The sequence below is a fragment of the Salarias fasciatus genome, chromosome 11 (assembly GCF_902148845.1).
Source record: "Salarias fasciatus chromosome 11, fSalaFa1.1, whole genome shotgun sequence".
In the NCBI taxonomy this organism is placed as follows: Eukaryota; Metazoa; Chordata; class Actinopteri; order Blenniiformes; family Blenniidae; genus Salarias; species Salarias fasciatus.
The window spans coordinates 9557708-9581199 of NC_043755.1; the positions used below are offsets into that span (position 1 = coordinate 9557708).

Consider the following 23492-nt stretch of genomic DNA (forward strand, 5'->3'; position numbering starts at 1 on the left):
CGTCATGGACAGGAGCCAAAAGTGCATTTCAGGCTGTGACCCAGATTCCCAACTCTTTCTCAGGCTTTCTGTTGCCTCACTTGAATGTTTTTCTTTTTAAATGCGCCTCCTTGTTCCTCTCCAGCCCACTTTAGTTTCTATATATCCACATGTGTTGCATTCAAATTCAAACTGATTCTGTTAATTCTGCTTTATTTCCTGCATGTCTCTTTTTCTTGAATGTGAAGTAATTTGTGATTTTTACCTGTGGAAACTGCAATGAAATAAAATAATTGCAGCAGATTTCTTAGCAACATGCCAAAGATGTGAAGAATTATTTTTGTATATTTTTGTATTATCTTTTGAATGAAAATAAACCAATATTTTTTTTTAAAATATGACTTAAGTATTTCAGTCTTGTTTTCTCATTCTCATGTTCAAGAAAACCAATTTCAGAAAAGTCAATCCTCACAAAAAGATCGGATATTGACGATCAGGATCAATAATTTAAGTTGTAGTCTAACACTTTGTTATAATAACAATGTAATTGTGGCATGGCACAGACTGACTGTTAATTTCACACTATTTACATGAAAGACAACAAACATGTGGCATCTCGCGCTTTCTCACTCAGAGATGTTTTTAAGTATATTTTCATTTTGTTGTCACGCCAGCCTGCTCATTCTTGGCCCTGTTACACTTAACATTCACATACGAGTGAGTCACTACTCACTCATTTGTGAATCTATAAACAGCTACCTACAGCAGAAATGTGGACAGCTGCTGGCTCACAGGTCACATGTGGCCCACATTTCTACACTTTGCATTTTTTGAGCCAGAAATTATTAAATTTGGGCACTATTTGGCTCTGAGGCAGTGAGAATTCTGTTTTTCAACCTGAAGGCTGATGGTTCCAGACTGAAGCCCTTCAATCACCAACTGCTCACACTGAATCACAAAGGGTTTCCAGCTTAAAACTTTTACCAAATTAAACATGAATTAAGTTCTAGCCAGCAAAAATTCTCACACCATTTAGGAATCAAGCGGTTTGTTGAAAGCCCCATAAGTCAATGTCTGAAAATCAAAAAACCAGTCAATCATCTCCGTTAAATGACTTTTTCCTCAAACAACTTCACTTACAGCTGATGACAAACCATACAGGCCCAACAGTGGCTGGTGACAATGTGCCACGATCTTTTGATGAATGACCTCATGAAGAGAAGAATTTCATGTTAATCTAATCTAAAATTCCTGTAATTACTTACTTAAAGTAAATTATCTATGGTAGAAGCACTGCAGACATTTGAAAAACAAGCAAAAACCTGGCTATAGGTCAAATAAATTATTCAGGCAGTGTAAATCTTAAGTCTTTATTGATATAGTACAAAAATGAAAACTGACTATGAATGCCTCTGAACTGATGAAAACGAAAAGGGAAGAATTTAAATACACACTGGGAACCACAAAGAAAGCATCTGCGTCTTTCCCCACACTAAACAAGGCTTTAAGCAGTGTGTTTGTAATGTTTACTCTGACAATAAGCAAAGCTTAATGACAATAACTTGAGTTCACGTTCCAATAATGTGATGTACACTTCCACGTATAGAACAGACGACGAGTTAGTACTCAGTGCAGACACCCAAAATATATATATATACTATATAAAATGGAAAAAAAAAGAGAAAGATCTGGCACTGAGCACTAATTTATGGTGAGCGCTGTCCAGTGTGAGAACAGTCATGCATCACACCGACATTACACAAACAACCTGAGAATAGGAAGTCTTCTTTGAGACAGTTGTGGCGAGTTTAAGCAATAGTTCAGTAATTACACAGTATATGCTCCAAAGCCAACCTTGTTCCAATAGTGAACCTGATTCCTGATTACACCAGATCAATTTGTTGCTCCCAGAAGGACCTTTTTGTATCTTGACACCTACGATGCCTTTAACTAACCTGAATTAATTTTAGCCAAACAATATGCTTGAACGGTTCATTCATCGAGGCCCTCGTCTTCCTCATCTTCTTCTCCCTGCTTGGCGTCCACCTCGCTGGTGTCTGAGAACTCGTGGAGGAGGACGTACTCGCGGCTGCTGAAACCGAATTTCAGAACATCCTTCTCTTTGAGCTCATAGTAACGCTGGGGGTCGATGCGCTGGTTGTTCAGGTAAGTGCCGTTTCCAGAAGCAAGGTCAATGATGTAAGGCTTCACTCTGCGGCCAGTAGTGCCATCTGCCCGTGTGAACTCCACAAGTCTGCAGAAGAAAAGGAGGATATTATTTAACTGTTCAGTAACAGCAACAAAACAGGAAGGTATCAAAATCTGCAAAGTGGTACTAGAATGTTTCACTAATATTTTAGCAGAAGAATTTAACTCCTACCTGTACTGGAACACTGCATGTTGTTTCGAGCACGATGGGTGGTCAATGGGAATATCAGCAATTTTCCGCTGACGTCCCAACAAGTAGGCACTTTGTCTGTGGATGTACATGACTGGGAGCGGTTCGTCATTCTTGAAAGGGTACAGTCGCCATCTGCGCTTCGGGATCCGAGCCTCGGGTGGCTCGTTGTACTTGATCACCACTCCGCGGAATGTGTTGGTGTCTTCTGTGAGCGCCCCCGAAAGTTCGAAGTTGGGCTTCTCCTTCTCCGCTGGAGGAGCGTTTGCGTCACTGCCCTCTTCTGCCGGCTGTCCAAAAGCCTGTTCCTGGTTTTCTTCGCGACGCTGACGGTTCTCCCTGCGCCGCTCATCGTGCTGCTGTCGCTCCGCCTGCTGGGATGCCAGCGCGTTACGCTCTCGATTTCGGTCTCCACCACGATCTCTCTCCCGCGGCCTGTCGGACTCCCATCTGCTCCGCCTCTCTTCTGGTTGATCATTTCTTCGTCTCCTCTCATCACCGCTCCCCCTATGGTCATCCCGTTCCTGTGACATTTTTAGAGGGAATATATTGATTATAAACAGTTCAATCCAATTACACTTTTGTATAAATATGGAATATAATGGATTATAACCTAAGTATAAATATTTAAGCCATTAAAACTAAAGCTTTGTGATTTATAAAAATTAAGCTCAAAAGACAAAAAAAGAAATAATGCTCGAACATGCCAAGATCATTTACCCTTATGGTCATACTCTGTTTCAATCAGTGTAACAGCAGGTTAGTAATAGTGACACTGCAGTGTTGAAACCTACTCACCCGCTTTATCTTCACATCGCCTCCGCGGTGAGGGCTGCGGCTCCTCCGGTTTCTGGGGGATCTGCTGCCTCTTCTTGGGGGAGAGGGCTCCCTTCTACCCGGTGAGCGGTCCCTCGTCCGAGCAGGAGACCTACACAATGAAGCGAATATAGATCGAATCGTTTCCACATTGTTGATTCTATTTTAAAACGCCACCAGTTGCTATGTGTTGAAACAACTCCTTTTAGCCTTCGACGAGGATCAACATGAGTGTCGTATAACGTTAAGTTAAAAAAAAACAATGACAATGAAACTACTGTGATGTTAACTTTTTTTGTGTTTACCTGCTTGTTCTTCTCCTCTGTGGACTGGAGCTGCCGGGGGATCTGGACCTGGAACGGCGGGATGTTTGTGGCCTAGGCGGGCTAAGCTTCTCCTGTTTTATTTTCACCTCCGGAGAGTCTCTTCTCCTGTGCCGCTTCTCTTTAGCCATCTTTGTTTAGTTGTACTCGATCGAGTGTCGTCTAATAAGCTGAACTAACCATGTCGCCAGTAAAGAAAACCAAACAAAAGCTTCGCAGTGACAGAAACTTCCACACTCTCACACGACGCCTTTCCGCTTAGCGTGGTCCGTCACTGAATAGTGTCCGGTAGGACGCTGTCTGCGTTTCTCTTTTGTTCCGCTGAGACTGCCGTATCTGTATCTTTTAAAGTTTTATTTCCTTCAAAAGTACCAAACCAGTGTAAAACATCTGTGGCCTGATATTGTCTAAACACGTTGCCAATATTTTGTTAATGTTTTGTACTATGATATTTTACAACAACAAACATTTGTGATAAAAGAAAACCGTTCGCCACTAATGCTCATAAAAACTTACATCAATATTAAGGTTTAATTTCTTTATTACCTGTTCCATTTGTCTGTTATTGCATATATGTCTCTGAATTAAATTGATGCGGATGTGGGAATAGTTGGTTTTTTCTTCATTTTATTCACGGTTTTATTTTTTTCTTAAACTGAAGATGACAAACATAAACGTTTTATTTTTTCATCACAGAAACAAAAACAATGCTTTCATTTAATGTGCTATTTAGCCGTAAATGTTATTCGAGTCGGATAAAATAAAATGAAACGCATGGGCACTGTTGTCATGACAACATAAACACAGCGACATCGGAAACAGCGATATACATAATTTTTTTAACTCACATATATAAAGACTAAACTAAGAAAGTTCTTTCCAGACATTTTTTTTTCTTCCACCAATATACGCGATGATTCCACCAGCGGATTCTCTTCTGAAATACGACAATCCAGTTCTGATCAAGAGTACAGATCCAGTGTCACCAAAGGTGAGTTCACGGGAGCTTAACGTTTTGAAATATGAAGGACAGGTAATTGTAAAACAATGTAAGATGTATCTTACTTAATTTCATGATATCCTGTGAATATCAATATGTCAGTGGATGAAAAACGTTAATTCAACGGTAAAACAGCACAACAACAAAATAAAAAACTTTTTTTGATGTATATCTAATCGTCAGTATTTTTACAATCACGACTTTTAAAAATGTTTCCGAAACATGTCAGTAGACAAGCGTTATTTTAACATCCAAACAACGTTGATCAATTTACCATAGAAGAAGTGTTTATGGGAATGTTAACCCCGCCTTGTATTTCTTTTTCTTTGAGTCTGTTTTCATTGTCTAGTAAAGATAGAATTATGTCTAAGAAAAGAGCCACCAAACGGCTAAATTTACAACATAATTTGATCAAATTGTGAACTTGGGTGAAACACAAAACAAACATTTTAAAAACCACCACTTTGCTTCAGGTGTGTTGCACCGTATTTCAGGACAAGTAGTTTTCTGCAAACTAGTGGTCAGCCTTCCATCTACATACCAAATTGTCAGCTAAGGATGTTGCTCGGTCGTAAGTTCGAATCCCGTGTTCATCCATCTCCAATAAAATGCTGTAGTGGCAGTTAGAATATGCCTGACCTTCAGACTGTAAACCCGATGGTTAGATTATCTACATTAATGGTCAATTTGATTTATATTAATCTGCACTTTTGCTGCTTATACTGCTCAGTGTAGCTAAAACCAGCATTGACTCATTGTTGAAAACATGACATTGAAATAACGGGATTTCAACCTTGAACATACATATGAAACATTCAGTTTGGAAAATATCATTTCTAGTAAAATAAACAGTAGTTTGAAATGTCAGTGATTCAGTTTATTACCCTTACGTTTCCCTCGTTTTCCATGGAGGTTCCTCACGTCACATTATATTCTCGTACTGACCACTAATGTCTTGTATTTTCCACACAGGCACGACCTTTGAGAGTGAGCCCTCAACAGCTGGTTGACTCGGGACCTGTTCCACCTCCCCCCAAACCAAAATCCCCCTCCGCTGAGGCCACCAGGCAGCAAAATGAGGAGATCTTGAATGTCATCCTTCCACCCAGGTCATAACTTCCCAGCATGTGCAGTTTATGAAACTCAAAACATCATCACCTCATTTGAGACAGCAGTAGAAGTTCAAATCCCATTGCTGACTAAAGGAGATGATTAAAGTATCTGACTATAAATATTATTCTGCATTTACAGGGAATGGACAGAGGGAAACCAACTGTGGATGCAGCAAGTGTCGAGTGCACCTTGCACAAGAGCGGATGTTATCAACCTGGAAGAAGAACTTGATAAAAAGATCCAGCAGAGACAGGCCAGAGTGACCGGCGTCTGCCCCATCCGCAGGGAGCTGTACTCCCAGTGTTTCGGTGGGTCACCGTGGTTTCAGTGCAGATGTACACATAAAGATGATCCCATTCAACTGTAAGGCATGGAAGAAATCACGTTTCCACAATCAAGTGTTATTTCATTTTCAGATGAACTAATCAGACAGGTGACAATCAACTGTGCCGAGCGGGGTCTGCTGCTGCTGAGGGTCAGAGACGAAACCCAAATGACCATCGCAGCCTATAGGACACTGTATGAGAGCAGTGTGGCTTTTGGCCTGAGAAAAGCACTGCAGGCCGAGGAAGGAAAAACCGAGACAGAAAAACAAGTAAGTCTCTGTAGGATACAGTCAAAGCAATTGGAAAATAATTGAAAAGTTAAATGATTTGTCAGTTTGACACTTAAGGTTTCAAGGATTAATAATTTTCCCTAATTGTGGCGTTTAAAGGTATCAGTGAAAAAAACATTTGTGTTCATTAAATTTTCTACTTCAAGATAAAAAAAATGACTTAGATAAAATAGCCAAGAAAAAAGGCATTGGATATTTCAGTTCACTGTAAAATACATATTGATTTTTTTGAACCATATTTTAATTTTTACACTGTAATTTCACTTCATGTCCAACAGAGAGCACCAATTAGCTACTTTAGAATCACAACAGTGACTAGCAGACTTGACTGAGCAACAATTTTTTTTTAAATTCTCAATCATATTCCCAGATTCTAGACCTGGAGAGTGAGGTCCGAGACCTAAAGAAGCAGCTGAATGAACAGAAAGCCAAAACTGAAAGTATTGAAAAGAGAGAAGCTGAAAAGCGCCTGCTGGAAGAAAAGAAGCATCTCGAGGCCATTCATCTCCTGAAAAGAACCAATGAGCAGCTTAAGGTGGTGTTTTCAAACAATAACATATTGCTTTCCGACAGCAGTCACTGTCATCTGTCTAAAGTTTTAAACGGCCTTTTTCTTTTATTTCAGACCCAGCTGGAAGGGATAGTCACACCAAAGTAAAAGGGGAGCAAGAATCGATTTTTTCCAATACTTGATGTTAATAAATGAAACCTTTTTTTTATTACAGTACTGTATGACAAGTACACTTCAATTACTGTACATTTTCTCTTGAACACTTGTAAATGATGAATGAAACATCATTCACAGTTCTGGGCTGCAGTGAAAAGACAGATGTGAAAAGGTCACATACAAGACATCCTTTCCCTGATGTCAGGGGTCATTGTTAGGCGCCAAAAGTCCTTTTCAGACTGACTTTTTACCAGTGAGCTCTACACCTTCTGTCAACTTGTTGGTATCAATAAAACAGATTTATTAAATATCTCGTGTGATTGTGTTTACATCTCCAGTTCAGTGCTTGGATCTTTTGACCCTCTGACCATCTCTGGGTTCTGTCGGAGCCTTTTTGTTCTTGTTCTTGTTTTTGACGTTGTGGGAGTCGTAATAACGAACACCGACTTTCTTTGTCTTCTGAGCGCGATCCTGTGCTCTTCTCTGCAGAGGTGGAGGGAGGGAGGAGGAGTCAAACTTCTTTCTGATATAAATTCTTGGTGCATCCATGAGAAACAGACATTTATTTTGCGTGGAGACTGTTGTGTGTTTTGACGGCGGAGAGAACAAACACTGCGTACCTGTTTGGACGTCAGTTTCTGTGACTGGGTTCGCTCCACTTCCTCGGCTTTCCTCTTCTTGCCTCGCTGGTTTCCAGCTGAATTCACAAGAATTAACACAATCAAATGTCAATACCTGATCAGCTTTGTCTGGACACGCAAATTATAAACACCAAATTCACGTTTGTAAACGGTGCAGAACCACAATTTATGTTTCATGTTCTGATTAACTGGAAATTTTGAATCATTACTACTGAGATTAATGACAGAAGTGTTGACAACCTTTGTTCTGAGCCTGCTTTGTTGTTGCTGCTTGTTTAGTCTTCATGTCTGTGAGCGCTTTGTCAGAAAGTGCCTTTGGTATCCTGTGCAAAGAAATGACAGAGTAAATAGTTATTCGACATAACACAATGTTTACTGCTGCTGGATTCTGCTGAAATGAAAAGTAATTAAATTATGCTTGGAGCAACTATGCAGCCGCTATTTGACTTTTGTTTTTTCCAGTGTGTGGGCTGGAATCAAACAAGAGGAGATTCAGATTAAAGAACACAGTGACACACGGAAACTATGGAAACGGGCCACTGATCAGACGGCTAAAACTCTGACTGCTGGCCATGGATGGGTGAGGGGTCACCTCGCATGCGTGCCATAATGAGAACAATACAGGAGACTGAGAGCGCACGGAGTGGGGGGGGGGGACTGGGAAACGGCTCACTGACCGGATCGCAGAGAAGCGCTTGGATTTGGCTCGGTCCAGGAACTGTTTGTACTTTGCGATCTTCTCGTCCAGCTCTCGTATCACCTCCTTTGAACTCTTGCTGCCGCCTGCGTTCTCATCCTGGGGGGTGCCGGACTCGGGGGCCTCCGTCTCCTCGGCGGCCGGCTCGGCCCCGGTCTCGTCTTCCTCTTCCGCCTGGTCTGCCTCCTCGCTGCCTTCCTCGTCGTCGGAGCCGGAGAAGTCTGACATATCCAGGTCAGGCATCTCCACTGGAACCAGGTCCTCCTCGCTGAACTCGGGCGCCACGTTGATCTTGCCAAAGTTCTGCCGAACATTAGCCAGGATCTTCTGGACTTGCTCCTTCTGTCGGTCCTGCTGTTGCTCGGAGGTGGCGTCTGGATTGTCTTGCTCTTCCTCCTGGACGTTCTCTTCTACCTCAGCTGGCCCTTCGACTGGCAGAGGCTTCTCCTCCTAGAGCAGTCACACTGATGAAAACAGACACGCACAGGCTGCTTCACAAACCACGACGAAATTTCCTTTCCTTACCCCTTGATCTCCTTCGGGTCCGGGGGGTTTCACAAAGAAAGGGATGCGCCCTCTCTGCCAATCGTTCAGCACCATTTTGGAGACTGTGGCAAGATCTGGTTCACCACCCTGTGGACGAACATCAAAGACTTAATAGAAGCACTTTGTGTTGTCTTTGTTTGAATAAATGAAAGTTTTCGGAAGAATTCAACCTAAAATATAAAAACCACCAGAATCCTGCCAGCATCCAGCACTTCATCAAGAGGATACTCAAAATACTTTGATGAAACTGAAGTAAATACTTATTTTGATGTGAAGTGGATGTTTGCAACCATTTTTTTGGTCTCTGTTCGAACCGATGCTGCACATACTTGAAAAAACATATCACTATTGTGTAAACATGTGATAACAGTGTGATTTGAGATAAATAAGACTGATGCAGATCAGCCTACATGTTTCTGGGATCACATGTCTGAGATTCCTACAAGGAGAATATCAGAAGCATCACTTTTTGACTTGTTTTTATTCATTTTCTTCTTTTATTTTTGCGCTTTAGACTTCTGTCCTGTGACCACAGTTCTGAAATGATCCGATCTGTCAATCAAATCAAATTTCACATTTTATGTGAACTATTTTTTTTCTTCATACTCACAATTGTGGCTTTTTGATTTTGCGGAGCATGAATAATGAATGAGAAAGTCAAAAAAGTACAAACAGCTTCCAAGGCTGAGCCAATAATCTGTCGCAGTTCAGTCTTTTGCAATATGTATTTTGGAAATTTTGTCATAACAGTAAAGATAATCGATGAGGGGTTACAAAAGGCTCTCTACACAAGAAAACGAAAGCTCAACCTTCAGAAGTTTCCCTGTGCGAAACGCCAGCTTCTCCAGAAAGTCCTCGGCAGACGTCCACGAGGGGATGCGGTAGGTTTTCTGAATGTATTCTGGTTTGGCGCGCTCCAGGACGGCGCCGATGTGATCCTCTGGGTCCTTGATCTTCTCCACTTGAACCTTTGAAGAAAAAAGGAGGCAGAAAAAAGCTGAGTGATGTGAGGATAGAAACCTGCAACCGCTCGGGTAAAACTCCAGACCCCGGAGAGGATATTGAGCGTCAGCGTCGCCGTCAACGGTAAAGAAAGAGACTCACCACTCCTTTCAAGACGATATCAGTTTCACTGTCATCTGAAGGGTAGACCACACCGGGGCAGTCGATGAGGAAGATGCGCCTCATCAGAGTGATGTACTGCCACACCTGAGAGAGCAGCCAGAAGAACCATGAGCACATCAGAGATGACAGTTCGAGTTTTCCATCTATTGATCTTTAATCAGGATGGGAATCAAAAAGCATTTCTTCGTCTTTAAATCCCTTGGACTCATTCGCCAGTTTTGCAAAGGATTCCCTTAACCCTTAGTAGACCTAAAAGTAATAAAACACTATTTTGAATGCACTCACAAACAAATTAGTGTTTTGTTTCCGTGAACAAGTAGATCTCAGTGCTGAAATGGAAGATGTGCTGCAAGACATGAGGTTCACGCTGCGTTCACCAGTGCTGGATGAGCGGCTTGTATCAAAGATAAGGTGAGAAATAAAGAGACGCTGGCCGTGAGCCCATCAGGTTCACTGAAAAGGTGAGAGGGGAAAAAAACTGCTTTGTTGTGGTCCAAGTTTACAACTTTGGCAAACAAAGAAAGCTAATAATTCCCCTCACTTTCCCCTTGACCTTTCTATGGACTCTGGGCGGTTTCAGTACCGTGTTCGTTTCCAGAGAGGATAAGCAGCCCAGGAGAGAGGAAATTACAGATAAAAAGTGTTGTTGTTCTTTCACTCGGTCCGATCTGCACTCAGATCTCCAGTCATATAGTGAAGCATACGTAGCCAGTTTCATTCTGTTGCTGCAGCGATCAACAACTACCGAGTCGTCTCACCTCACGCCACCTCATCGCAATCAAAGCACAATTTACCAGCATATAAATCACACACTGCGATGCAAGTCAAACACTTTTCACTTTTCAATAAATGCTCATTGACAGTACCTTGGTTTCTCCAGCCAGAGGAGCCACGTTGCAGACCTTCTTCGACCGCAGAGTGTTGATGACTGAGCTCTTGCCCACGTTGGGATAGCCAATGAAACCCACACTTATCTGTTTCTTGTCGGTGTGGAGCTGCGAGAAACCAGCAGACGAAAAAAGAAAGTTAAGAATGTTGTTAAATCAGCCATTAGCCATGTGTAAGAGAGTGCGATATATATATTTTTCCCCTGTTTACCTGCTGATAAACTCACGACTCGTCCAGTTTGATTGTTTCGTTACTCTGAACTGTGCTCTCTCTCTTTCCCTGTGCGACCGACCAGGTGTACTACAGATGATTGTTTTATTGTAGCTCTTTTATCAGGAGATCCAGAAATGCCTACAGTCAGCTGGAAAAGGCTGCAGGTCTATAGAAGCTCCATGGATCACATGTGCTACGAATCAAGGTGGCGTTATGGTATTCTACTGATATCCAGTACATGTACTGACCTGCTGCCAGTTAATGTACTTCATTGTAAAATGCATCTGCAGTTCTTAACCAGTGGACTCCATTTACCAATGAACACAACACTTCATTAAACCCAGAGAGAAATTCTTTACATGCAACAGAAAATAGCCTTAATCTTCAAATAAAAAAAAAGCTCTGTCGACCACTGATCAATTTCTGAGGAGAGAGCAGGATCTGTGGTGTGGTACGTCTTCTTTTTTAGCAAATAAGTACAAGAAATCCAAGATGCCTGTGAGTTTCTGCTCACCTTGCCAAACTGTCTGAGCAGCTGGATGAGCGAGCCTTTCCCAAACGAGTTGGTGAGGCTGGCGTGGAAAGCCAGAGTCGGGTACTCCTGGGACAAAACAGCCACCCAGCGTTTCTAGTTCAAAGACAGCAGCATGAATTAAACACTGCGACAAAACAAACAGCAGCTCCCGGTCAAATGGAAATCATGAGAAGTGGTGAAAAAGACTGACCGTGACCCAGGTGGGGATGAGATCACACTTGTTCAGAACAAAGATCAGATGCTTCCAGGGCTTCTCTTTCTTCAGATAGGACTCTATGTTCTGGGACCGGGTTCCCATGGGGTCACGGGCGTCCAGCACTTGGATGATCACGTCAGACGAGTCGATCACCTGTCACAGTGCAAGAGAGGCGTGTAGAGCGACCTCGCAGCAGAAGATCTGCGGCGGCGTGAGGCTCGGGAGTTGAGGAGACGGAAACGGTACCTTGTAGAGTTCTCCCCAGATCCTCTTGGACTGACCCTTTTTGAAAATCTCTTCCCGTACTTCCTCTCTGCCGCACAACAAAAAGAAAAAGAGAAATTTAAAGGAAAATTCTGCAGATTTACAAAAGATGACTTTCCTGTTCATAGGTTGTGGAGCGAGACTCTCACCGGACCCCCGTGTCCTCCGTCACAAGGTTCTTGTCCTTGTCGGCGTCGTAGCTCATGGCGGAGGCCTCAGCCTGCTCCAGCAGGTCTTTCACATCCCCGACCATGAGACTGGGCCTCTTCCTTTGGGCTTTGGGTCCAAATGTGGTTTCAAACGCCTCTGTGTCCAGAATATGCACCTTGGAGTTCTGCCATCGTAAAAAGCACAAAAGTTTGTAAGAGCTGTGAAAAATTTATTCTTCCAAGAACTAACAAAGACTGTGCCAGGAGATCTTATATTAAAGTTTGACCACAGTTTTTAGTTCAACAGACTCAAAAAACATTGATACTGACAAATTACGGTTGAGCAAAAAAGACAAATAAATGGAATTTTCCCTATATATTATTGTGTAATATCATGTACTTGTTATCGTTGGGTTCGAACTGGAGTTGGAAGATCATGTCTTCAACTAGATCATCATATTATTGGATTTACTTCAGACATGACTGCGAGCGTGACTACAGTTCATACCAGCAATTATGCATCTACCACGATCTCTGGTAGCATCACCAAGAAGAGAGAAAACCCCCTGAACCAATCCTTCGAATCAACAATCAGATCGTCCAGTTTCAACAACCTCGGTTTTTCGTCAGCAGGAATAAAATGCTCTGAAAATACATCTACAAGTTACAGCTGAACCGCTGAGCTTTCGAAGTGCACAGTAATGTTTCATGAAGATAAACGCTCCACACAGAAAAAGGCTTCTTGGCGTCGTTGCAAATTTTTGATACAGTTACTGCGATACGGCGAGTGACAAGTTATTTTTAGAGAAACTTTCACAGGAAAAGGGTCAAAGTGCGCTGCACAGGGAGCCTTAAGTCAAATAAAAAAAAAAAAGTCCTTCAGAAGGCCGAAGACAGAAACAGAACAAATGTATACAGAAAACAGAACCCTCAAATATGCAGCGACAAAGCCAGTGAACCGCTGAAGGCTGTGCCAGTGCTGATTGCATTTTCCAGTGACCTTCAAAACACAAGCCGTCAGAAATGAGGCTCTTTTTAGCGGCTGCCAAAGTCTTCAGACAGGGTCCCCTGTTTCTTTTAAAAAGTAATTTCCCCGACCAAAACAAAAGTCTGGTGATTACTTCATCTGTGTCTTTGGTAGAAGGTAATCAGCCTGCAATTACCTTCATCATCAATTAATCTGTGGATTATCCTTCAAGTGAAAGTCAACCAGTTTTCCAAAGCCTGACTTGCTCCCGTCCTACTGTTCACATACGCATTTTTAAACGCAGGAATCTGAGACTCTACTTGAAAAAGTGCAAAAAGTATTAACTGACTAGGAAAATAACTGTAAATACCCAACTGATTAAGCCAATTGATCATTGCAAACTATAAGAGGCCGACTAAATAAAAAAAAAAAAAGCTTCTGGGCCAGTCAAGACATTAACTTATTGACCCCAGGCGGCCAAAGCGAACAGGACGGGACATGAACAGAGACAGAGACAGAGACAGAGACGGGTCGGTCAGGCTGTTATTCGGAGCCTCGCCGGTTCTGGAGTGAATTTAAAATTCTGCAGAAGGCGTCTTCTCATAAGCTAAACACAATACTGGTGACCTCGGCTTCACAGCCAGCGTGACAGGGTTGAAAGAGGATTCAAATCTGTTTTCATTTTTATGTCACAAGATAAATAAAAAAAATCCCAGGAAAGAGGAACTTCTCTGCATCAAAGCCAGGTCAAATTGTTGAGATGTTTAAATGCCAATGTAATGATGCTAACTAAGATTTTTAAAAAACAAACTAAATCAGAAGCATTTCTTTCATACTCACATGGGCTTTGACTCGATCGTGTAACAGGGACATTGGAAGTTTGCTTTGTCTCATCACAACACGATACGGATCCTTCTGTATGGCTCCCATCTCTTCTTGGAACTTCTGGAGGGACGACTGCTTGATCACACGGGTGTTTGCTACAGCAGAGACGATGCAAGATGTCAGTATGGACAAAATGCGGAAGCTTAAATAGCCTCTCTTTTCCTAAGGTTTCTTGTCATTTCCAGACAAGTTACATCAGGCCAGTTAAAACACATTAAACACAAACCTTCACAACTCCAGGATATAAAATCTTTCCGTCAACAAATACCATCAGGCAAACCAGCCAATAGCATAGAATGAATACAATGTCAGTGCTTCAACTTTCCCGGATAAGCCATGGAAGATGGATGGATGGATTGATGCTTCAACTTTTCCAGACGTCATTGGGAAAAACATGTTTACCAAGTCTTCTTGACAAATTGATCTTGGAATTTAGTCGGAGATTAAAATGTGGCAGCAAAGAGCTCACTGGATCATTTGAGCCCTCCTTCAGATGATCATCTTTTCAGAGTGTTAGATATTTGCAGCTGGACAAAGCTGATGGCAGAAACTGACAGCAACAACGAGCTTCACCTTGACACACACACTTAAACTCTCTTTGTCTTGCTCTTTTAACGAAATGCCTGTGAACACCTTATTAAACAGGTGCATTTCAACATTATCAACAGGAAACATCCCTCTTTATTTCCATGCATGTGCACAAACGAAAGTAAATAATACAAAACACAAAGTGACAAAAAGGCTCCCTCAAATGCTAATCATTTCTGTAGCGTGCACTGCAGTACCATGGAGAATATAGTCGAGATGTATACTTACCGAACCATTTGATATTGGGTTCAACTCTGGCCACAGTTCCCGGTGCGACTGTGGACTGAAACTGAAGAGGTTTGATGACTTTTCCACGGCTATTGCTGAGGAGAGAATAACCATCCTCAAAGTCAATACAACACTCACATAAACACAAACTAACATCGAAGCTGCAGCTCCTGAGATTTTATATTAATTACCATCTCTGCTTCTGTCTGTACATATTCAGACGTTTGATTGTGGCTCGGTCCCTCATGTTGTTCCCACCAGCACCTTTGACTCGATCTATGAAACAAACAGAAGAGTTCACACTGATGATTCATCTGAAACTGCAATGCAGTGTTTCCATTAATCCACATGTTTCTAGAACCTTAAATAATCGACTTTCAACAACTTTTTGGTTATTTTTGACTGGAATGGCTATCCTATACCTACCAATAAAGTTTTAAAAACTATTGATGCTACTATAGTATAAAATACTACAAGAAAGCATGTGTTAAGAAAACATGAACTTTTCAAAGAATTTAAATTGATAATTATAGTTATGGGTAATTTAGAAGTCAATATGATGAGAAGTTTTCATGTAAATGAAGTAAAATTAACATTACACTCTGTCTGCACCATAAAGTCTGAAATCTGTGTGTTTGGAACTGAATTTCAACAACCACACTATGAAAACTAAATTAGCCTACAACCATCCAAAGAATAAAATCCAAGGATCCCTTTTAAAACTGTACACCTGCTCTATAAAGCTTTGAATGGTGTAGGGTCAATATACACATCCAGACCCCTCTTGTATTCAGAAGAGGTTTACTAAACATTACCAGAGTCAGAAGCAAACAAGGTGAAGAACTTTTAGTTCCTAAGCTTCTCACCTGGAGAACAATCGGGGACTCTCTCACAGACACACTTCTTTAAAACCAGGCCTTGATCAGACCTCCCTTAAACTATTAATTTTACTTATTCAATTTCCTTTATTTTAATCATTTTTAAGCTTTTCTTAACTGCCTTGTTTCAATATATTTCCTTATAAAGTACTGTGAACTGCCTTGTCTGAATGGTGCTACAGAAATAAAATTGCCTTGCTTCAAACTTCATTCATTTGTGATGGAAGCTCATTTGAATTCTACAGACTTATCAAAGTATCATCTAATTGCAGACACGAGGTTTTATTTCTATAAATTATTGACTGTAGTCGTAAGTCAATATATTTATAAGTTTAAAGGGACCAAGTGTATCAAGGCAGTATATAACCTGAAGCAAACGTTGAGTTAAATCACAGGAACATAAAAGGATGTATGTAGACATAAAACGTCGAGTCAGGGGTTGCATTTCACAACTTGCTGAATTTAAACAGCTGGAATTAGTCCCAACACCGGCTAGCAGCAGTTAGCATTAGCTGTAAACAAACTGCTGCTATCGTGGAGTTAGCTCACCGGGGTTGCTGCTGGACGTGGAGGGGTTTATGGAGCTTTTCCCCTTAAACCGCGGCTTCACCATTTTGAACACTTGATCGGCAAAGCCTTCCGAGGAGAGAAACAGAAGAGACCACACGACACTGTGTGTAAAAGCCGAGTTTGAGCGATGCTTTCCCCTTCAGCTCGGAGTCCCGCACCGCACACGTGTTCCTCTGGTGAAACAGGAAGTGTGACGTCATCGGAGTGACAGCCACAGTAACCAATAAGAAGCGCCGCTTTCTCAGCAGAGCTTCTCAGTACAGTAAATATGAGTTACTATGAAAATTATTTGAAAAATAAAAATTGTTTTGTAAAAAAGTATAAAAAGAATTAAATACATGATAATGTTTAAAAAAATATGTAAATGCTTGCTCAGAAATGACAAATTAAGAAGAAATGTTGTGATGAATGTTCCATAGAAAGTCAAGCTGTCACTGAAATCCAGAAAAAAAAAAACTACATTTCACTGCTGACCTGCTCCAGAAGGGGGTGCTACAAAATGTATCTGTCGCAGGAGTGTGCCATGCTGTCTTCAGACACTCGTTACTAGGCTGTTTGCAATTTAAACTGAACAATAAAGGTCCGAGAAAGCCCCTACATATACAGGCTGGAGTGAGGCCAAGTGATGACTCTAATTTCCCCCACTTGCATAAATGTTACAGTGTGTGCGTGACTGTTTTGCTGTGTATTAAAGATGGACCCGAGGGATGGATGGATGGATGGATGGATGCATGGATGGGTAAATCATAATTTCAGATACAGAAATCAGATTTTCCAAAAACTAGCTTTTATGTTGTATGTTTCCTGTTACTGGCAGATTTTCTGTCGGTTTCTCAAACATGTAAGTCGAGATGCTGAACAAAAAGACAGCTGTGGTCCAGCTTAAAAATATTTAAACAAGTCAAATCGGAGGAACTACACATTTCAGATAAACCATATGTGAACACTGACTAATCATAAATGTCTGTTTTATTCGGATCAGGTTAGTTTTATTGAACAAAAAAAAAAAAAAAAAAGTATTTCAGTTCAGCCGATGATTTCCATTAAAGCCGAACGGATCTAATCCTTCCACAGGACTCTTTGATTCCAAAATGTTTGAAATATGAGTTTGTCTGGATGTGGTGATGATGCTGCTTTCACAGTGCATACGGTACGCTGCACAAGTGTGGCTCACTGCCAATATAGGCAAGTTCGTAGAGACTCCGGGTTGGAGACTCGCCATCCAGTCAGTATTCAGTTTATACAGCAGGGAGACTGAGGAATGTTCTCTGTTCATTTTCATGCAGATGAAATTGGAACAGACTGTATCAGTGAGCCTCTGCAACAAATGATTTTTAAAATTAGATAATAGACCTATTTCCCTCATTAGGCAGAAAATTAAGCGGAAAAAAAAATCACAGCCGAGAGAAAGAGTTTTTTTGTAGTTCTGATATTTTCAAGACAAATTGTTCTCACAGAGCCGTTTCAGGAAAATCCTTATCTTAAAATGTAATTCCATCATATCTTTTTTCTTTACGGTTGATAAATTGTCGATAAACTCTCCTTGCAAACAGTATCTTCATATGAAACCAATCATCCTAAAGCCCTTTAAAGTCATTATTCTGACAGCTGAGTTCGTCACAATGTTCTAAACCACTGAAGAAAATGATACACGATGAACCTGATGAGATTTCCTGCCACTTAAAGCCAGTGAAAAGAAATTGAACACAGTTTATGTTATGTGCTCTCAGTCGTCTGTCATCATAATGAATGCAGGGTATATTTTGTCTGTCTTCATATCTGTACTCAGAGGATGTACGTTTTACAGCTGCTAAACCAACAGGTTGGCTGAACTTGACGCGACCCTCTTCAAGTGATTCGCATGGAAACGTCTGGTTAGACGAGGCTTCCACCACAAAGACCTTTAACTGATTGGACAAGCATTCAGCAGAATTTGCATGCAGAAATTCAACCAGACAAGGATTGATCCATTTATCTAAGATCTTTGAAGCAAGGCTTACAATTTCTGCGTAGAATGAAAAACACAGCATACCAAGGAGAAGCACATGATGGGATGCCAGGAGAGAAACTGCGGTACCGTAAGAGGAATTCAACGTTTGCAGATGACAATGTAGTTTGCAGTGAGAGTTAAGATGTAGTGAAGGAGGATGTGGTGGGGATACGGTAAGACGGAGACTGATGGTCAGCTGAGGTGACCTCTGAGCAGGGAGCAGTCAGAAGACAAAGAACAAAATGAAAACATAACAGACCGACACACAAGTTACAGTTTTAAACCCGTGACAGATCACATGCGGAACCTGACAAATGAAAACACTCAGTGATTTCCTTGCCAAGGAGAAGAAAGTACAATAAATTTAACAACATAACATCTGGTGTTGTTGTCGTTACTCCAGCCACACTAACAACCATGTTTAATTCCAGCCGGGGCCTTTCTGTGGTGAATTTTGTTGTTTCTGCTGATGTCAACAACAGACTTCTTCTTTTTATTTTTTTTTAATTAATGTAAGCGAGATCTTAACCAGCTTCCCTGTAATCCATGTGTAGATGACTAAGTAATAGAAAAAGAATGTCGACTTTTTATTATGTCTGTGCCAGCTAGGTTCATCCTGGTGTTTGTTCTACAGAGAGAGCTTCGAGTCTAACATCAGAAATATCATATTGAGGAAGCAGTTTATCTCACGACAGACAAAAACCAAAATTCTACAGACTCAGAACAAAATGATGAGTACAATTCAATTTTAATATTTCTGGAGCAGCCAGATTGTCTATATCTGTCAAATAATATGACTGAAACTACAGCATCAATCACTGGAGCAGGTTTTGGACGTTCGCTTTAAGTCTTCAAAGGTTGTTATTGAAGATTCTTAAGTTATAGGGAGAGAGTGTCAGCAGTTAACACACAAACAGCTGCGTCTGATAAATTATGACAGGACCTCGTGCAGATTGATACCTTAACCGAAGCATGTGTCTGACAGATTTCTTGTTTCCAGCTAAAGAGATTCATTCCACAGTGACATAAATGATGAGAAGACCAGTGCAAAACACATGACACATTCTTTTGAAGTGAACAATAGTGTGAAAAGCATCAAAAGTAAAAAAAAAAAAAAAAAAAAAAAATATTTTGACCTTGATAAAGGAAATAGTTCTGGAGTCACACCTGCTTGAACATTTTTAATATATTAAGTGCATTTCAACACAGGCAACACAGAAATTGAACCATTCTGGAAAAGAAAAGAAAAAAAAAAAGAAATAGGAGAGAACTAAAAACAATAAATTAGATTTGAAAGTGATTTCATTAATGAAAAACAGTGAAGACCTGTAAAAGCAACACTACATCAGAAAATAGGAAGATTTTAATCATAAACAAGGTAATTTCGTTAATACTTTTTTTTTCCACTGTTTTTGCTGCAAATATCACAATCCTTTGTTTTCAAAATGCTCCTACAGCCCCCCACAGTCGCATAGTCACAGGGTGACAGACACCAGAAGCTGTGGGTTTCTTTGGTGCAGTTATTCACAGTTTCTAAAATTTATAATACAAAGTAAGACAGGAATCAGTAAAATAGGGTTAGTGTGACAGACGCTATTTCACATCTCAGCGGCGGTGCATTGAAGCGGCCCATAAATGCTCATGTGGATGTCTGCATTTGTGGATAATATTTCAGCCTGGCTCACTCGCAGAGTTTCTGCTTTGAGTCAAAATCGGAACTCCAGATAGATGACAGAGCGCAGACACCGGTGGGCCTGACTAAACAAAAACAGAAAGCTTGACAAAGGCCTAAAGAATGCCTCTCTTTTACCGCCGCCCTCTTGAAACTGTTTGCGATAAAAAAAAGCCTGAATTTCTGCTTTAATTGTTTCCTGGAGGGCTACTGAGGTGCTAAGTGTTGACACTGTTGTGCTATGCCCTTATTTTAATGAATATGTTCTGTATTTTGATGGAAAATCTCCATGTGAAAAAATGTATATTGATGAAGAAACACATTCTTTCTCCACGAAATTTAAGTGAAAGCAGCAATAATTTTGGATAATACCAGCAAAGTAACTCAAAATAATGCTGACATATTGAAGATGATTGTCAAAGTTACTTTAAGTCATTATTATTTATTAATTAAGTGGTTTTCTTAAAAGATAACAATAGCAGCACAAGATACCATGAAACAAAGTATTCATGTCAAAGGGGAAAATGTAAAAATATCCAATATAAAACCTTAATTAGATTAAATTCCAAAATATGAATTGCTTCTAGCTAAACTTTGGTTGATAAGACATTTTGAAATACTATGATCCTCATGAATAACTTTGGATTCCTTGCAGTTAAGCACTTCAGGATGACACAAACACCTCATTTATACTGAAAGATAATATTGCATCTCCCCAAAAAAAAATTGATTGACAAAAGAGGTAATAATGAGAAGTGCGCACCATGAATCATCGAGCAAATGAAAACCTAATGTTGGAAAAACCCAGCTGGAGATGAAATGATGGAATATGTTGTTTTTCAAGAGAGTTGGTTTCACTAATGCGTAATCGCCCCCGCCATTTATTTTCACTCAGCTTAAATCTTCCACTCGTTCGGTTTGCAGCTTGTCGTGGCCGCGAGTTTCACACTACATAAATCAAAGCATAATCTGTTGGCGAGGAGCTTTGGGAGGCGCTCGCCGAGCGCTTAAATGAATGGTGTTTATGACTGCTAATCTGTGGCATGTAAACCACAGTTTTTTTTTCTCCTGAAGATAAGCCTCAGTAAGGTAATTTTTTTATTTCTTGGTGTAGACCCACACCGTGTGAATAACTGAATAATTCAACTCTTAGTGTGAGGGATAATACGAATATCAGGCCAAAATATTTAGAGTTTCCTGACGTCACTGAGGATGTTGAGAACATTCACAAGCGTCACTTTGAATAATTCATCGACGGTTGCTTCACCCCTGACATGGAAACTGAATGTGGTTTTTAGGAAGAATTGGGTTTTTACAAGAAGCCATTTGGTTAGTCTGACACTTTGTTTTGCTGCCCCCACAAATCCGTTGTGGTTAGTATTTTTGCCTGATAAGATTGCTATCTTTTACAAAGCATGTGGGAGCTATTACATACCTGGAAACAATCTGTGAGGGTCTAAACAACCACAATTTCAAAGGGATTTTAAGCGAAAAGTGTTTTGTGGCAAACCACAGAACATGACGGATCAAAGAGAGACAGGCTTGTGTCTTGCACATTTGATGGCAACGGAGCATCAGCGAAGCCCTCTCACACATTGTAAAACAGCCAAGATTGTCTACATAGCGCAGAAAACAAGGCAAGAATGCGAGTTATCCCGCGGTAATAAGATGATTACCTTCGGATGAGAAAAATATGTGTATGAAGAGTTTCTCAGAAACTTAATGCTAATCTGAAGCGAATAGCCAGAATGCTCCCCTCATGTAATTTTGATGTACCAAGCTCTTTTAGTTGCTGCTTGAACACTTGCTCAAAGTAGCTGGCAGCAGGTCCGTCTTCCCTTTTGTCCAAGTCAAACACAGCGTAGTCCAAAGATGAGCTGTAGTGAGGTTCGGGCCCTTCCTTTCATCGCGCCCGTGCATCTGGTCAGCAGCACCAGCTTGACCTTGCCAACTGGTGCTCATGCAGACGCAGTTTTTACTTCCACTACCCCGAGTGTCGGTAACAAGCCCGTATGACGGCCATGACGTAAACCGAAAGGGTCAGCTGAAATTAAGTGTTGCGTGGCAGGTTTTTGGATGGGCGGTTTGCCCTGAGTCTTCCTGCCAGTAAATCTTCCCCACTTGAATCGGAATAGTGTTCGCTGGCGGTGGGCACCGCCACCCTTCTCCCCTCGCTCTGCTTGTTTTTCTGCGGCTCACCAAGACTGCTTGTCTCTTGCATTTATCTGCTGCCCTTTCAATTAGATAGGGACAACAGAGAAGCCTATTTGGACGGAGGTCTGTGTCACCTCAGGGCTATGGCTGCCACTGCTGAGGTCATGCAGTGAAAGGGAAGTGAAGCACTACTGTTTCCCCGGAGCACTCTGGAACACAAGTGATTACACTGACTGATCTGTCCAAGAGACCCCAGTTGGTGAGGATCAAAGGCAGCCTGGAGACCACCTGGAACCTCTCTTGGCAGCGGTCTTGGCCTGAAGAGGAGTGAGACACTCTGGGAAAAGCAGCAGAAGCACCGAGCCTATCAATCCCCGTCCTGATCTTCGTGAGAACACTGGCTCTTTGAGTGAGGAGCTTCCATCACTTCCACGGTGGTTTTTTTCTAAGCTTTCAACGTCACGTTCACATGTCATGAGCTAAATCCTCCCCTCTCCGGTCGCTCATCTTTAAAGACAAATTCTAAAGTCTACATGAAAAACTTGGCTTTATTCTGATGGGTTCTGAATAGACTATTGATAAACTGCATGGGCCACAAACACTATTGAATAAATAGGAATTGGCTCAGAAAAAAAAACAGACACAAACCCAATAAATATGGAATCATGAAACTCATAAATTATGTGATTAACATCTTATTTTCTGGCAGCAACAATTTTGACATATATTTATTACATAAAAAAAAATACTGTGATAAATGTACTTTCTGAAATAATAAATGTATTTTCATTTTGCACTAAATCAGAAAACAATTGGTCTGAAATGAATAAAATCCTATGAAAAAGGAAGAAATATGGAAAATACTGAAAATCACAGAGGGATGTAACAAGAGTAAGTACAACATTGGACCAATTAGCTCCTAAATTCCTATCTATGGGCCAGTAGTGTGGTTTGGCAGACACACTATCCTTCTTTCTACTCTACGACAAACATACCCAAATGTTTACTCAGTTCAAGAGAAGAGACACATTTGGTCCTGAACTAAATGGCAGAGTTCAATTTTCCACATGCAAACTGAATTAAAAAGACAAGGAGAGAGGGGGAGAAATTTAGGATATAAAAGGTAATCCCAGCGGTCTGGAAATATGTCTGGACACGAATTGATGTTGCATGTGGGCAACGTGATACAAACTCCTCACATATCTGCGAGAAATCAATTTATGGTTCTATATTAGAGACACAAAAAAAACTTTAAACATTATGTCAGCTGTACCTAATAATGTTTAGTTGCTTTCTTGGCTTGTCACGAACAGCGCCATTGTCCTCGTCTTCTCCTGATCATAGACAATATGATATAAGAGTCTTAGTAGTTCTTAACGCTATGCATCCCCATC

General features: G+C 41.0%; 3 protein-coding genes across 4 annotated transcripts; 1 reads left to right on the top strand and 2 right to left on the bottom strand.

Moving 5' to 3' along the window:
* Positions 1-1335: 1335 nt before the first annotated feature.
* snip1 (Smad nuclear interacting protein) lies at positions 1336-3779 on the bottom strand. The gene is made up of 4 exons (XM_030103686.1): positions 3499-3779; positions 3176-3305; positions 2360-2901; positions 1336-2233 (listed from the first exon to the last, which is right to left on the bottom strand). Exons 1-4 carry the CDS (start codon positions 3645-3647, stop codon positions 1972-1974), a joined length of 1083 nt encoding a protein of 360 aa, XP_029959546.1. The 5' UTR covers positions 3648-3779; the 3' UTR covers positions 1336-1971.
* Positions 3780-4429: 650 nt separating this feature from the next.
* Positions 4430-6903, top strand: dnali1 (dynein, axonemal, light intermediate chain 1). The gene is made up of 6 exons (XM_030103412.1): positions 4430-4507; positions 5489-5625; positions 5768-5937; positions 6046-6224; positions 6616-6780; positions 6871-6903. Exons 1-6 carry the CDS (start codon positions 4430-4432, stop codon positions 6901-6903), a joined length of 762 nt encoding a protein of 253 aa, XP_029959272.1.
* Positions 6848-16450, bottom strand: gnl2 (G protein nucleolar 2). 2 transcript variants are annotated; one of them, XM_030103411.1, is made up of 16 exons: positions 16262-16450; positions 15026-15110; positions 14835-14929; positions 13974-14113; positions 12167-12351; positions 12000-12066; positions 11748-11906; positions 11537-11650; positions 10788-10916; positions 9901-10005; positions 9606-9764; positions 8776-8883; positions 8231-8697; positions 7794-7876; positions 7533-7609; positions 6848-7395 (listed from the first exon to the last, which is right to left on the bottom strand). In XM_030103411.1, exons 1-16 carry the CDS (start codon positions 16323-16325, stop codon positions 7252-7254), a joined length of 2181 nt encoding a protein of 726 aa, XP_029959271.1. In that variant the 5' UTR covers positions 16326-16450; the 3' UTR covers positions 6848-7251. The 2 variants fall into 2 exon arrangements, with proteins under 2 accessions (XP_029959271.1, XP_029959270.1); XM_030103410.1 differs by having other exon boundaries at positions 6849-7395; positions 8231-8700.
* Between the last annotated feature and the right edge of the window lie 7042 nt (positions 16451-23492).

What these genes read in the sequence shown, in the direction of transcription:
- dnali1 (XM_030103412.1), top strand. Translation starts at nt 4,430, where the DNA reads ATGATTCCACCAGCGGATTCTCTTCTGAAATACGACAATCCAGTTCTG. An exon ending in AATGTCATCCTTCCACCCAG is followed by an intron (nt 5,626 to 5,767) that starts GTCATAACTTCC and finishes CTGCATTTACAG; the next exon opens with GGAATGGACAGAGGGAAACC. An exon ending in GAACCAATGAGCAGCTTAAG is followed by an intron (nt 6,781 to 6,870) that starts GTGGTGTTTTCA and finishes CTTTTATTTCAG; the next exon opens with ACCCAGCTGGAAGGGATAGT.
- snip1 (XM_030103686.1), bottom strand. Translation starts at nt 3,647, where the DNA reads ATGGCTAAAGAGAAGCGGCACAGGAGAAGAGACTCTCCGGAGGTGAAA. An exon ending in CAGAGGAGAAGAACAAGCAG is followed by an intron (nt 3,306 to 3,498) that starts GTAAACACAAAA and finishes TTCATTGTGTAG; the next exon opens with GTCTCCTGCTCGGACGAGGG. An exon ending in CATGCAGTGTTCCAGTACAG is followed by an intron (nt 2,234 to 2,359) that starts GTAGGAGTTAAA and finishes TTTCTTCTGCAG; the next exon opens with ACTTGTGGAGTTCACACGGG.
- gnl2 (XM_030103410.1), bottom strand. Translation starts at nt 16,325, where the DNA reads ATGGTGAAGCCGCGGTTTAAGGGGAAAAGCTCCATAAACCCCTCCACG. An exon ending in ACGATCGAGTCAAAGCCCAT is followed by an intron (nt 12,352 to 13,973) that starts GTGAGTATGAAA and finishes TTACGATGGCAG; the next exon opens with AACTCCAAGGTGCATATTCT. An exon ending in ACGGAGGACACGGGGGTCCG is followed by an intron (nt 12,067 to 12,166) that starts GTGAGAGTCTCG and finishes GTTGTGCGGCAG; the next exon opens with AGAGGAAGTACGGGAAGAGA.